This window comes from Tachyglossus aculeatus, chromosome 19, assembly GCF_015852505.1.
Source record: "Tachyglossus aculeatus isolate mTacAcu1 chromosome 19, mTacAcu1.pri, whole genome shotgun sequence".
In the NCBI taxonomy this organism is placed as follows: Eukaryota; Metazoa; Chordata; class Mammalia; order Monotremata; family Tachyglossidae; genus Tachyglossus; species Tachyglossus aculeatus.
The window spans coordinates 3,366,225-3,381,044 of record NC_052084.1 but is presented as its reverse complement, the minus strand read 5'-3'; the positions used below and the strand labels follow the sequence as shown (position 1 = coordinate 3,381,044).

General features: G+C 46.5%; 1 protein-coding gene across 2 annotated transcripts in view; it reads right to left on the bottom strand.

The window, feature by feature from the left end:
* Nucleotides 1-92: 92 nt before the first annotated feature.
* KMO (kynurenine 3-monooxygenase) overlaps nucleotides 93-14,820 on the bottom strand; it is a 28,640-nt gene continuing 13,912 nt past the window's right edge. The window contains exons 7-15 of one of the 2 annotated variants that reach the window (XM_038761456.1): nucleotides 14,242-14,407; nucleotides 11,522-11,593; nucleotides 10,827-10,948; nucleotides 9,800-9,947; nucleotides 8,113-8,170; nucleotides 6,422-6,504; nucleotides 5,181-5,282; nucleotides 3,429-3,488; nucleotides 93-394 (exon numbers count right to left, since the gene is read on the bottom strand). In XM_038761456.1, coding sequence (XP_038617384.1) covers nucleotides 245-394; nucleotides 3,429-3,488; nucleotides 5,181-5,282; nucleotides 6,422-6,504; nucleotides 8,113-8,170; nucleotides 9,800-9,947; nucleotides 10,827-10,948; nucleotides 11,522-11,593; nucleotides 14,242-14,407 — 961 coding nt within the window. In that variant the 3' untranslated portion in view covers nucleotides 93-244. The remainder of the gene's footprint in view (nucleotides 395-3,428; nucleotides 3,489-5,180; nucleotides 5,283-6,421; nucleotides 6,505-8,112; nucleotides 8,171-9,799; nucleotides 9,948-10,826; nucleotides 10,949-11,521; nucleotides 11,594-14,241; nucleotides 14,408-14,820) is intronic. The other variant, XM_038761457.1, reaches the window with a different exon arrangement.

The window sequence follows — 14,820 nt, the reverse complement described above, 5'->3', positions numbered from 1 at the left end:
TGGATCGACAATGGTACAAAGAAGAAAAACGTTAGCAGATTGCACTTCCACGCACGCTAAGGATGGGAGTCCTATTAAAAAAGACTCAGAACCGTTGTGAATAACCAGTATAATTTACGCCGGAAACGAACTGTAGAGGGGCATTTAGGAATGTCTTTTCAGAGGCACCGATCAGCTGCCCCGCGGCCCTCCCTCCTTCTACCAAATACGGGAATCCCGCCGGCATCCGTTTCCTTGATGGGATTCAGAAGGAAAAGGCTCGGATAGCCTTCAGGCAAGCAGCGCCGCTACTCCACAGGTGGGAGACCGATCGCCAAGACAGGCAGCGAGTGAGGAGGTAAGCCCCACTCAAGGCGGACAACGACCCGCAGACCATAAGGCCTCTCTTCACCACCTGCAAAGACCAAGAAAACATGTTTCATTTGGTAAAAGACCAACACTTAGCACTACCCCTACTCCCTCCACCCGACTGAAACCTCCTTGAGGGCAGGGATCACATCTAGCGACTCTTGTGGTGTACTCTCCCAAGCGCTCAGTACAGTGTTCTGCACACGGTAAGCGCTCGGTAAATACCACTGCCCGGTTGATGGCCCCATTAGGGGTCTGAACTGGTTCCGTGAGAAGCGAGCGATGCACAAAAGAGTGCCAAATCAATCCATTGATTCTATTTATTGAGCGCTTACTGTGTGCAGAACACTGTACTGAGCGTTTGGGAAAGTCCACTACAACAGACACATTCCCTGCCCACAGCGGTGTACGGCCAACGAAGTATGACTCGATTGGTTCTGATTCCACTGTGGTGAAGATTTCTCTTCGGGTCTTTCCAGAGTGGAAAGTCCTTGTGGATGAGGGATGTATACTGTCCTTCCGTTATATTTTTCGATAGCTCAGTCCAGTGCGTCAATCAGTAAGTAGTATTTGAGGGTCTACCATGAGCAGAGCTGTGTACCAGGCGGCTGGGAGAGCACAACAGCGGAAATTATGACGCGACTGTTGGGGAGAAGATATAATAGAGTCAGTAGACACGTTCCCTGCCCGCAGTGAGCTTCCAGTCTAGGACGCAAACTCTCCCTTCCAGGGGTGGGAGAGGCGGACACTGAAATACTTTACAAACTGGAGGAGGGGCAAGTATATGAGTTAATGTTTAAGGGATGCTCTGAGCGACATGGTGAAGTGAGGTCTGGAGAGGGCAGAAGGCTGAAGTACGAGCCAAATTGGGTTAGGACAAGTCCCTGGGATACTGGGGTGACCCTTTGGTGGTGGTGGAGGGGGAAATATTCATGCATTCATTCAATCGTATTTATTGAGTGCTTACTGTGTGCAGAACACTGTACTAAATACGGTGGGAGCAACTTCAATGTGGGTAGAAAAAGAGGAGCAGTCCAGGATGATGCCCCAGTTGTGGGTGTGAGAGACAGGGAGGATGGTGTGTTGGAAGTGTGAAGGGAAAGTTGGACAGAGGAGGGGATTCGGGAGGGAAGGCGTCTATGTGAATGCATGTCCAATCGCTTTATTTATTTTGGCCCTCTGCTTCTAGTTGAAAAGCAGTGTGGCTCCCTGGAGGGAGCACAGGCTTGGGAGTCAGAGGTCGTGGGTTCTAATCCCGACTCGCCACTTGTCAGCTGTGGGACTTTAGCCAAGCCACTTCACCGGGCCGCAGAGAAGTAAAATGGGAATTAAGACTGTGAGCCCCATATGGGACAATCTGATAACCTCGTATCTAATCCAGTGCTTTGAACAGTGCTCGGCTCATAGTAAACGTTAAACGAAAACCATCATTATTATTATTAAATACACCGTGCTAGTCTCTCCCGCTAGAGTGTAAACTGCATGTGGGTGGGGAACGTGTCCCTTGATTATTCTGATCTTCACAAGTGTTTAATACAGTGTGCCGTGCCAAGCGAGTGCTCAGTGTAAGAGAAGCAGTATGGCGCAGTGGATAGAGCCCGGGCCTGGGAATCAGAAGGTCATGGGTTCTAATCCCGGCTCTGCCATTTGCGTGTGGTATGACCCTGGGCAAGTCACTTCACTTTCCTGTGCCTCAGTTACCTCTTCTGCAAAATGGGGATTAAGACCGTGAGCCCCACATGGGACAACCTGATGATCTCCTATCTCCCCCAGTGCTCAGCACATAGGAAACGCTTAATCAACCAATCAATCAATCGTATTTATTGAGCACTTACTGTGTGCAGAGCATTGTACTAAGCGCTAGGGAAGTACAAGTTGGCAACATATGGAGACAGTCCCTACCCAACAGTGGGCTCACAGTCTAAAAGTCTAAAAGTCTTAACAAATTCCATTAAAAAAATAAATAAATGCAACTACTACTACTCCTCTTAGCGGGGCATTGCAGGCAGTGAGGGGCTCAATAAATATCACTATGAGTACTACCAAGACTATCATCACGACTACTACGACAAATTATCACGACTACAATGACAATTATCACGACTACCACCACTCTTCGTGGGCAGGGAACGTGTCTGTTTCTTGTTGCGTTGTACTCTCCCAAGCGCTTAGTACAGCACTCCGCACGCGGTAAACGCTCAGTAAACACGAGTAAGATCGAAATAAAATAATATTACGACTGCCGCAGCGAGCATCACGAATACGGCTGTTATCACGACGCCGATCCTGTTATCACGACGACAACGATTCCCGTCGTCGGCACGGGAAATCAATCAATCAATCAATCAATCAGTTGTATTTATTGAGCGCTTACTGTGTGCAGAGCACTGTACTAAGCGCTTGGGAAGTACAAGTTGGCAACATATAGACACAGTCCCTACCCAACAGTGGGCTCACAGTCTAAAAGGGGGAGACAGAGAACAAAACCAAACCTACTAACAAAATAAAATAAATAGAATAGATATGTACAATTCCTTCCTTCCTCTCCCCCTTGTCCCCCTCTCCATCCCCCCCCATCTTACCTCCTTCCCTTCCCCACAGCACCCGTATATATGTATATATGGTTGTACATATTTATTACTCTATTTATTTATTTATTTTACTTGTACATATCCATCCTATTTATTTTATTTTGTTAGTATGTTTGGTTTTGTTCTCTGTCTCCCCCTTTTAGACTGTGAGCCCACTGTTGGGTAGGGACTGTCTCTAGATGTTGCCAATTTGTACTTCCCAAGTGCTTAGTCCAGTGCTCTGCACATAGTAAGCGCTCAATAAATACTATTGATGATGATGATGATGTACAAGTAAAATAAATAAATAGAGTAATAAATATGGACAAACATATATACATATAATGATGTAAGATGCACGACCCGTTATTCTGGATTGCGGGGTGAGCACGTAGCCCAACCCCGCAATGTAACCGCTATCGTTTCCGTAGTTTTCCGAAGGAGAGGTCACCAGAAACCCAAGAAAGCAACCTAAAACGGCCGGGTAAAAGCAGGGTCATCTAGTCTCACCTTGTTCTGCCACTGCCACCGCAGCACTGCTTCGTGGTAGCGGATCCGGGAGAAGGTGACCTTGCGGGAAACATTGAGGAAAGGAAATTGACCTTTCTCTTTCCTTCCCAAGGAAGCTGCAAGGCATCTTCAAGAACTCTAAAGGAAAGAATTCCCCGCCACCCCGAGCCTGCTTCCACTAGGAAAAAAATCACTCTCTGTGGGGATAGAAACTTAAGAAGCTCCTCGCTTTTAGACTAAGACCACTGCTGGGTAGGGACTGTCTCTATATGTTGCCAACTTGTACTTCCCAAGCGCTTAGTACAGTGCTCTGCACACAGTAAGCGCTCAATAAATACGATTGATTGATTGGTTGAAGCAGCCCAGTGGACAGAGCACATCCCTGGGAGGCGGAGGTCCCGGGTTCTCATCCCAGCTCCGTCAACTGCCTGTGGTGTGACCTTGGACCAGTCACTTAACTTCTCTGAGCCTCAGTTACCTCCTCTGTAAAATGGGGATTAAATCCTATCCCAATCAGATTAGCTTAGAACAGTGCTTTGCACGTAATAATCAACCAATCAATCAATCAATCGTATTTATTGATCGCTTACTGTGTGCAGAGCACTGTACTAAGTGCTTGGGAAGTACAAATTGGCAACATAACATTTGTTAAGCATTTAACAAATGCCATCATCATTATTATTATTATTATCATGATTATTACTCCCTCCTACGCAGACTTTGAGCCCCACGTGGGACAGGGACTGTGTCCAACCTGATTAACCTGTACCTACCCAAGCGCTTGGAGCAGTGCTTGACACACAGTAAGCACTAAACAAATAGGAAATCTCCTTGAAGAAGTAATGCGGCTTAGCGGAAAGAGCGCGGGCTTGGGAGTCAGAGGATGTGGGTTCTAATCCCGCCTCTGCCACCTGTCTGCTGTGTGACCTTGGGCAAGTCTTCTCTTCCCTTCGCTGTGCCTCAGTTCCCTCATCTGTAAAATGGGGATTAAAAGTGTGAGCCTCATGTGGGGCAACCTGATTACCCTGTATCTCCCCCAGCACTTGGAACAGTGTTTGGCACACAGTAAGCCCTTAACAAATACAATTATTACTATTATTATTGTGGTCGGAGACCGGGTGTAGCAACTCTGTTACAGCATCCTCTCCCAAGCGCTTAGTACAGTGCTCTGCACATCGCTCAGGAGACAGGTCCGCTTGATGATGATGATGGCATTGGTTAAGGGCTTACTTTGTGCGAAGCACTGTTCTAAGCGCTGGGGTAGAAACAAGGTCATCAGGTTGTCTCACCTGGGGTTCACAGTCTTCATCCCCATTTTACAGATAAGGGAACTGAGGCACAGAGAATAATAATAATAATAATGATGGTATTTGTTCAGCGCTTACTATGTGCAAAGTACTGTTCTAAGCGCTTGGGGGATACATGGTGATGAGGTTGTCCCATGCGGGGCTCATTTTACAGATGAGGTAACTGAGGCACAGAAAAGTTGCCCAAAGTCACACAGCTGACAAGGGGCGGAGCCGGGATTAGAACCCATGACCTCTGGCTCCCGAGCTCAGGCTCTTTCCACTGAGTCCCGCCGCCGATCAATCTGAGACCGTGAGCCCCCCAACGTGGGAGGGAGACTGAGTCTTATTCGGTTACCTGGGGCCTATGCCAGCGTTTCGCACAGGGTTCGGAACAGACAAAGCTCTTAATCCACATTTTAACTAACGGAAATTGGTACGGGGAAGCCCCCAAGACCCATCTTACCATGGTGTAGAGCGGGATAAAGGTGGACGGCATGAGAGCATACAGAACCCAATCCAGGTACATCCGGAAGAGAAACCACGGGGAGTTAACGTGCGCCCGCATCTGAAATCCACCCGAGAGTCTTTGAGAAGCTGGATGCTTTGACCACTTTCATGCCCTCCCTGTTCTCTTATACCAAGTCCTCCCCGTGAGCCCACTGTTGGGTAGGGACTGTCTCTATATGTTGCCAATTTGTACTTCCCAAGCGCTTAGTACAGTGCTCTGCACATAGCAAGCGCTCAATAAATACGATTGATGATGATAAAAAGGGGAGGCGGGTAGGGGCGATGGGGGAGGAACAGGAAAAGGTCTCATGCAACCCAAAACTCTCCTAAGGTTCTAACTAATCATGCTAAGGATAGTGGGGGGAAAAGACCCCCTCCATGTTTGGAAAAGAGCACAGGCTTTGGAGTCAGAGGTCATGGCTTCAAATCCTGGCTCTGCCACTTGTTAGCTGTGTGACTTTGGGCAAGTCACTTCACTTCTCTGGGCCTCAGTTACCTCATCTGTAAAATGGGGATTAAGACTGTGAGCCCCCCCCCCCCCCCCCCCCCCCCCCCCGCCGTGGGACAACCTGATCACCTTGTAACCTCCCCAGAGCTTAGAACAGTGCTTTGTGCATAGTGAGCGCTTAATAAACAGAGAAGCAGCGTGGCTCAGTGGAAAGCGCACGGGCTTTGGAGTCAGAGGTCATGGGTTCGAATCCCGACTCCACCACATGTCTGCTGTCTGACCTTGGGCAAGTCACTTAACTTCTCTGAGCCTCAGTTACCTCATCTGTAAAATGGAGATTAAGACTGTGAGCCCCACGTGGGACAACCTGATCACTTTGCATCCCCCCAAGCGCTTAGAACAGTGCTTTGCACATAGTAAGCGCTTAACAAATGCCAACATGATTATTATTATTACTATAAATGCCATTTAAAAAAAATCACAATCCCGTACTGTATTTTTTAAACAAACACTACAGAATAGTGCATCTTGTGGCCCACCCAGACCCCCAGATCTGAACCCATAAGCAACCTGCCATCGATGTCCGACTTAATCCACTTATATCTACCCCAGCGCTCAGAACAGTGTCTGACGCACAGTAGGGCGCTTGATAAATACAATTAAAAACAACAACCACTGAGCATCTACTGCGGGCCGAGTAGCCCAGAGCCTTAGGCCTCACAGAAAAAGAGCGCCGCATTCTTCCGTACCTCTATGTAATTGTACATGGATAAGTCCGAGATGGCGTGATCATCTGGAATCCTAAGCCGGGAGAACTCAGGAAGGCAGATGCCTGCAAAGACACGAGTCAGCCGAGAGTCCCTGGCTGGTGAGAAACTTTGGGCATAAAGTAAATCGAGCGGGCAACCGCCCTGCCCTCAGGAAGCCTTCTCAGTCTGAGCCCCCCTTTTTCTCTGTTCCTCCTCCCCTCCCCATCTCCCCTACTCCCTCCCTCTCCTCCCTTCCCCACCCCAAAGCACTTGTGTGTATTTGTACATCTTTATCAATTAATTTTATTAATCATGTGTACACATCTATAATTCTATTAATCTCTTTTGATACTACTGTTGCCTACTTGTTTTGTTTCGTTGTCGGTCTCCCCGTTCTAGACTGTGAGCCCGTTGTTGGGCAGGGATTGTCTCTGTTGCTGATCTGTACTTTCCAAGTGCACACAGTAAGTGCTCAATAAATACGATTGAATGACTGAAGGAAGCTGAATGCCTGGAAGGTCTTAGGCCATGTCCAACCTAATTAACTTGTATCTACCCATTCATTCATTCATTCAATTGTACTGAGTGCTTACTGTGAGCAAAACACTGTACTAAGTGCTTGGGAGAGTACAATAGAATAATAAACAGACACTTTTCCTGTCCACAGCAAGCTTACCCCAAGCTTAGAACCCTGTTTGACGCATAGAAGTGCTTAACACCATAAATGTGTGTTAACCATTTACCATAAACACCATTAAGTTGCCAACTTGTACTTCCCAAGCACTTAGTACAGTGCTTTGCACACAGTAAGTGCTCAATAAATACGATTGATTGATTGATTGATAAAAAAAGGCAGAGCAAAGTCAGTCGTATTTATTGAGCGCTTACTGTGTGCGTAGTGACTAGAGTACGGGTCTGGGTGTCATGGGTTCTAATCCCGGCTCCTCCACTTGTCAACTGTGTGACCTTGGACTAGTCACTTCACTTCTCCGGGCCTCAGTTCCCTCATGTGCAAAATGGGGATTGAGACCATGAGCCCCATGTGGGACAGGGACTGTGTCCAACACGATTTGCTTGTATCCACCCCAGCGCTTAGTACAGTGCCTGGCACATAGTAAGCGCTTAACAAATACCATAATTATTATTACGATACAACAGAATTAGCGGGCACATTCCCTGCCCATAATGAGCTTATTTAGAAACCAGGTTTGATCTGGTTATTACAGAGCTGTAGGAGAGGAAATTGGGGAACAGAACTATTGCTAGGCAGCAGAAACAGATTTAATTCTCCTACATGCTCCTTTGTCTCCCACCCCATTGTCGAGAATGAGAGGTATAATCTGTTTTCATGGAACTTGGGGTCATCATCATCATCATCAATTGTATTTATTGAGCGCTTACTGTGTGCAGAGCACTGTACCAAGCACTTGGGAAGTACAAGTTGGCAACATATAGAGACAGTCCCTACCCAGCAGTGGGCTCACAGTCTAAAAGGGGGACACAGAGAACAAAACCAAACATACTAACAAAATAAAATAGAATAGATATGTACAAGTAAAATAAATAAATAAATAAATAGAGTAATAAATATGTACAAACAAATATACATATATACAGGTGCTGTGGGGAAGGGAAGGGTCCCTCCTTGGCTTCATCCCCCCCCCCCCCCCCCCCCCAACAGTTCTACTTACAGAGGTCATTGTTAAATTTATCCATGAGCTCATCAAATACTAAACAATCTTCAAAGCCCTGAAAAAGATAAGGTGAAAATTACTGATAGATTATAATAAAGCCGATGCAGTCCTTCATCACCCGATGTATATGAGGGCAGAGATCAGTGTATTTATTCATTCAGTCGTATTTACTGAGCACTTACTGTATGCAGAGCACTGTACTGAGTGGTTGGGAGAGTACATAGTAAGTGCTTAACAAATACCATTATTATTAAATAGGAAGATCTGGGATCTGATTCGGGCAAGGACTGTGTCTGATCTTCTACACGGCTCCAGTGCTTAAAGCAGTGCTTGGCACATAGTAAGCGCTTAACAAATACCATCATTATTATTATTATCAACTCTAGTGTTTCATAGAGGACTTGTCACATAGAAAGTGATTAATGACTACCATATCGATTATTACTATCCCCATTTTACCGATGAGAAAAAAAGCCCAGAGAGGTTAGGTAACTTGCCCAAGGTCACACAGCAGACCAGTGGCCGAGACCACCAGAATCCAAGTCTCCTGACTCCTAGTCTCCCATGACCTTTCCACTAGGCCAGACTACCTCCTAATAATCATAATAATGATGGTATTTGTTAAGCGCTCACTACATGCCAAGCACTATTCTAAGCGCTGGGGGAGATACAAGATCATCAGGTCATCTCATGTGGGGCTCACAGTCTTAATCCCCATCTTGCAGATGAGGTAACTGAGGCACAGAGAAGTTAAGTGACTTGCCCAAAGTCACACAGCTGACAAGTGGCAGAGGTGGGATTAGAACCCGTGACCTCTGACTCCCCAGACCGAGCTCTTTCCACTGAGCCCCGCTGCTTCTCTGAGGCAAAAAAGAGGGAGCAAAAAGAGAATACACTAAAAACCTATGATTTTTTTGCCCCACAGATCTCCATTGGTTTATAACTAACCAGTAAGGAAAATATACTAAAAACCTGTGATTTTCCCCACAGATCTCCGCCGGTTTATAACTAACCAGGAAAGCCACTAATCTAATGATATCCTCCCTTGTTATACATCTCCAAATAATCCCATGTAATTGTCCAGGTGGCCTTAATCGTCATCCTTCAAAGGTTGGGAAAACCTCTCACCTTCACCTCTTTTGGATCCCAAATTTTCCATTAATGATTACCCAGGAACGAGAGAGAAACGAAAAACACACTGACCTTTAACTTTTATAAAAAAGCCACCCCCAACTAATCTGCAGCTCTAAGTGACTTTAGGCCTGTACTGTCTTTGTCTTTCTGCTTCACGCCCAGATGTTCTAGTGAAAAGGAAGACCCTTTGCTCTGGGACAGAGAAGGAAAGTGGGACAAAAAGGGAGTTTAGTCTCCACAGTAATAATAATAATTGCCATATTTGTTAAGCATCTACTATGTGCCAAGCGCCGTACTAAATTCTGGAGTGGATACAGGCAAATCGGGTTGGACACAGTCCCTGTCCCACATGGGGCTCAGAGTCTTAATCCCCATTTTCCAGACGAGGGAACTGAGGTGCAGAGAGGTTAAATGACTTGCCCCAAGTCACCCGGCGGACAAGTGGCGGAGCCGGGATTAGAACCCAGGTCCTTCTGGGTTATTATGATTATTATTATGTCACCTGGGGCCAGCTGTCCCGTTCAGCTTCTGCTGAGCGGTGAGAACTCACCGCGTTCATTCCTTGTCCGAAAAACGGCACGATCGCATGGGCGGCATCTCCCATCAGCAGGCATTTGGACTTCAGGTGGAACGAAGAGCACTTTATGGCTATCATGGACTGGGCTGGGAGCAGGAAGTAATCTCGCTTCAGAGCTTGCCTGAGAGAGAAAAATAATAGTAATAATTAGGGCACCTCTTAAGGGCTTACTATGTTCCAAGCGCGGTTCTAAGCGCTGAGGTGGACACAAGTTAATCAGATTGGGCACAGTCCCTGTCCCATGGGGGACTCACAGTCTCAATCCCCATTTTCCAGATAATAATAATAATAACGATGGCATTTATTAAGCGCTTACTATGTGCAAAGCACTGTTTTAAGTGCTGGGGAGGTTACGAGGTGATCAGGTTGTCCCACGGGGTCTCACGGTCTTAATCCCCATTTTACAGATGAGGCAACTGAGGCACAGAGAAGTTAAGTGATGCCAAAAGTCACACAGCTGGCAATTGGCAATTGGAGATGGGATTTGAACCCATGACCTATGACTCCAAAGCCTGGGCTCTTTTCCGCTGAGCCACGCTGCTTCTCTTGGTGACTGAGGTCGGGAGAAGTGAAGTGACTTGCCCGAGGTCACACAGCAGACATGGCGGAGCCGGGATTAGAACCCAGGCCCTTCTGACTCCCGGGCCCGGCCTTGGTCCGCTAAATCACACCCCTACCAGTTAGATGCAAGGATCAACTTCCTGTGAAGTCTTCTCTAATAATACCACCATAACTATTATTTTATAGCACTTACTAGATGCCAAACAGAGTACTAAGACCTTGCACAAGAACATCAGTCCCCGTCCTACTTGGGGTTCCCAATCTCAGGGGGAAACCAGGCATTGAATTCTCCATTTGGAGGAAACGGAGGTCCTGAGAAGTGATTTGCCTGAGATCACCCGGCAGGCAAGTGGCGGAGTCAGGATTAGAACTCAGGTCCTGTGGCACCCGGGCTCTTCCCACCAGGCCACACTGTTTTCTCACTCTTTGGAGAACTCACTCTCCGATGAGGGGAACGGAATCGGGAAAGTTCCGCTTGAAGAAATCCAAGACCTCGCTGCCGGTTGTGAGGCTTTCGAAGTCTTCAAAGGGCATAAACACCGTGCACGTGAAAGACTTGTTCTGCCAGAGGAAGAGGTGGCATGGTGAGGTTGAGCTTCCCCTGGCAGTAGTTCACTTTAACGTTTGTCTTCCCCACTACATTGATCAATCGCATTTATTGAGCGCTTACTATGTGCAGAGCACTGCCGTAAACGCTTGGGAGAGTACAGTTCAACCGAATTAGCAAACACATTCCCTGCCCATAATGAGCTTTCACTCTAGAGGGGGAGGCAGACATTAATATGAATAAATATCCAAAGCCTTCAAAGCCTTATTGAAGGCCCATCTCCTCCAAGAGGTCTTCCCTGACTAAACCCTCCTTTCCTCTTCTCCCACTCCCTTCCGCGTCACCCCGACTTGCTCCTTTTATTCATCCCCACGGTACCTATGTCCGAATCTGTCATTTATTTCTTTATATCAAAGTCTGCCTCCCCCGCTAGACTGTAAGCTTGTTGGGGTCAGGGAATGTGTCTGTTTATTGTTATATTATACTCTCCCAAGGGCTTAGTAAGTGTTCTGCACCCAGAGAAACGCACTGTGGGGACGAGTTGGTTTTCCTCCTTTCAGGATGAGGCGCACGCCCTCCACGCATACCGCGTTAGGAAGTGCAATCATCATAAAGGTGTTTCTGGGCCAGATGTGCAGACAATTGGGCTCCATGGCAAACTGGAAAAGAAAAGGAAGGTTGACAAACTCATTAGTGCGACATAACTAGAAGGCGTTCATTCGGCACAGGAGTTTTCTCCAAGATTTCATTTGCTTTGGAGAGTGGACTTTCCCCGCCCCGCAATCAATCAATCAATCAATCTTATTTATTGAGCACTCGCTGAGTGTGTACTAAGTGCTTGGGAGAAAATAGGGGCTCTGTTGACAGTAAGGTGGTGCCTTGCTTCATCTGTTCTGTGACCCAGGAGTTAGAGCGTAATAAATAATAATAATGATGTCACTTGCTAAGTGCTTATTAGGTGCCACACACTCTTCTAAGCACTGGGGTAGATACCAGGTAATCAGGTTGTCCCACTTGGGGCTCGCAGTCTTCATCCCCATTTTATAATAATATAACGATGGTATCTGTTAAGCGCCAGGCACTGTACTAAGCACTGAGGTGGATACAAGCAAATCGGGTTGGACGCAGTCCCATATGGGGCCTGCAGTCTTCATCCCCATTTTACAGATGAGGTGACCGCGACAATGAGAAGCACAGTGACTTACCCAAGGTCAAACAGCAGACAAGCGGGGGAGCGGGGATTAGAACCCAGGTCCTTCTGACATCCAGGCCCGGGCTCTAGCCACTAGGCCATGCTGTGTTCAGTAAATACTACCGATCGATTGAGCATCCCTCCATTAAGCAAAGTCAGGTCCGCCACGATGCGTGTTTGTACTAGGTGGTTAGGGGAGGACGCTACTGTTTGGAAACAGGAATGACTTTTCTGGTAACGTATGTCTGTCTGGATATAACGAGATGCAGGGTGGGAAGAAACAGTTTTGGCCGGAGGGGACCAGTATGGGCCTCGTGAATGAGACGTCTCTCCGATACATTCTCAATCAGTTATATTTGTTGAGCATTTACTGTGTGCAGAGCACTGTACTAGGCAATTGGGAGAGTCCAATATAACAGAATTGGGAGGCACACTTCACTCCTCTAATGCTAACCTTCTCACTGTCTTTCCGTCTCATCCGTCTCGCAGCCAACCTCTCACCCATGTCCTGCCTCTGGCCTGGAGCTCCCTCCCCTCTTCATATCTGACAGACAATGACTCTCCCCACCTTCAAAACCTTACTGAAGGCCCATCTCCTTCAAGAAGCCTTCCCTAAGCCCTCTTTTCCTTTCCCTCAACTCCCTTCTGCATCCCCCTGACTTGCTCCCTTTTTTCATCCTCCCTTTATTCATCCTCCCTTTATTCATCCTCCCTTTATTCATCCATTCATGATGAATGAATGTCCACGTCTGTCATTTCACTTATTTACATTAATGTCTGTCTCCCCGTCTAGGCTGTAAGCTCAATGCGGGCAGGGAATGTGTCTGTTATATTGTTATATGGTTCTCTCCCAAGCGCTTAGTACAGTGCTCTGCACACAGTAAGCACTCAGTAAATACACGCTTGGCTGACTGTCCACAAGAAATTTACGTCGTTAAGGCAGAACTGAGTGGCTGTAATCATCCAATCCATTATCTCTTTTTCAATTGAAGAGCAAGGCAGATCTGATCAATTCACAGAAGCCATCGCACTTTCCATTCAAAACAAATAATAAATCTGTTTGCTCTAGCATTCTTGGAAGACAATCTGTCTTCCTGTTTTGCCAGGAACCTTATTTCCATGATGGACTTTGGCTTCCATTTGCCCATTACGTTATGAAAACATGTATGCTCTTTATTATAATGAAATATTGACACAACAAGAGGAAGAGCTAGAAGAGGCAGAGCAGAGACAAACAAACAAACCAAATAATCCCTGCCTCCGATTATGTGGTGCATTTCCAAATATGGTTTTTTCCTTCTCCCGTTCACCACAAGAATCAGTAATGTTTCCAAGGATGGTGAACAATCTGTCAGGAGAAGAGGCTTGTCCCCCAGATCTGCTTTTTCCAGCAGGGAATGTGTCTGCTCATCCTGTTGTATTGTACTTCCCCGAGTGTTTGGAGCAGTGCTCCGCACCTACTAAATGCTCAATAAATTTGATTGATTGATTAATGATCACCATTAGATTTGATAATACTTCCAAGGACGGTGGAAAACCTTGTCAGGGGAAGGGGTCTGACCTCAAAGGAGGTCACCCAGTAAAATTCCCAAGGCTTTTTTTCTCTGAAATCCAGATAAAAGGTGGTTCCCTAGGACAGGCCTCACTGTAAATAACGAGGCCTGAGAATTATATCACCTAGGTTTTAATCTCGTTTCTTCCACTTACCTGTTGTGTAACCTCTGTGCCCCTCTGTGCCTCAGTTTACTCAACTGTGAAATGGGGGTTAAATACCCATTTTGCTCCTACTTGGACTGTGAGCCCCATAGGAGACAGGGGCTGTGTCTGATCCTATTGAACTGTATCTACCCCAGCGCTTAATGTGATGATTGGCATATAGTAAGCTCTTAAATACCACTATTATTATCATTACTATCATTATGATGTCGTGAAGGGATTAAGACTGTGAGCCCCACGTGGGACAGGGACTGCGTCCAACCTGATTACTTTGTATCTATTCCAGTGCTACAGTGCTCTGCACACAGTAAGCGCTCAATAAATACAATTGAATGAATAGTGCTTGGCACATGGGAAGCGCTTAACAAAAAGCATTATTAGTATTATTACTTTACTCACTTCTCCATTCTTGGGTGGAATGGTCAGTTCCATGTATCCGTGAGAGATATAATGTTGGCTGAAGTTGAAACGTGGCTGTTTCAAGAGCTGTTTTCTGACAGTAGAATAAGCTCCGTCACAGCCAACAATGAGATCGCATGCAATTTCCACGGGCCCATCGTCGGATCTGTAAAAATCAATAAAGGCCATCAAGTTGAGAACTTGGCGCTCACAGAGCTACGCACTTAGTACAGTACTCTGCACACAGTAAGCGCTCAATAAATATGACTGATTGACTGATAGCCAGGTAGGGAGATTGTTGCTGTTATGGTATTTGTTAAGCGCTTACTATGTAGCAGGCACTGTACTAAATACTGGGGGAGAGACAAGGGAATCGGGTTGGAAAAAGTCCCTGTCCCACAGCGTTCCCAGTCTGAATCCTATTTTACATACGAGCTAACTGAGGCACAGTGAAGGGAAGTCCTTCACTTCCAGGCCCGGGCTCTATCCACTAGGTTAGTGACCACCAGATTTAAAAACCCCCACAAAAAAGAACCCTTATCCAGTCTAAAAACTAAGCTTGTCAAGTCACTGATTTGA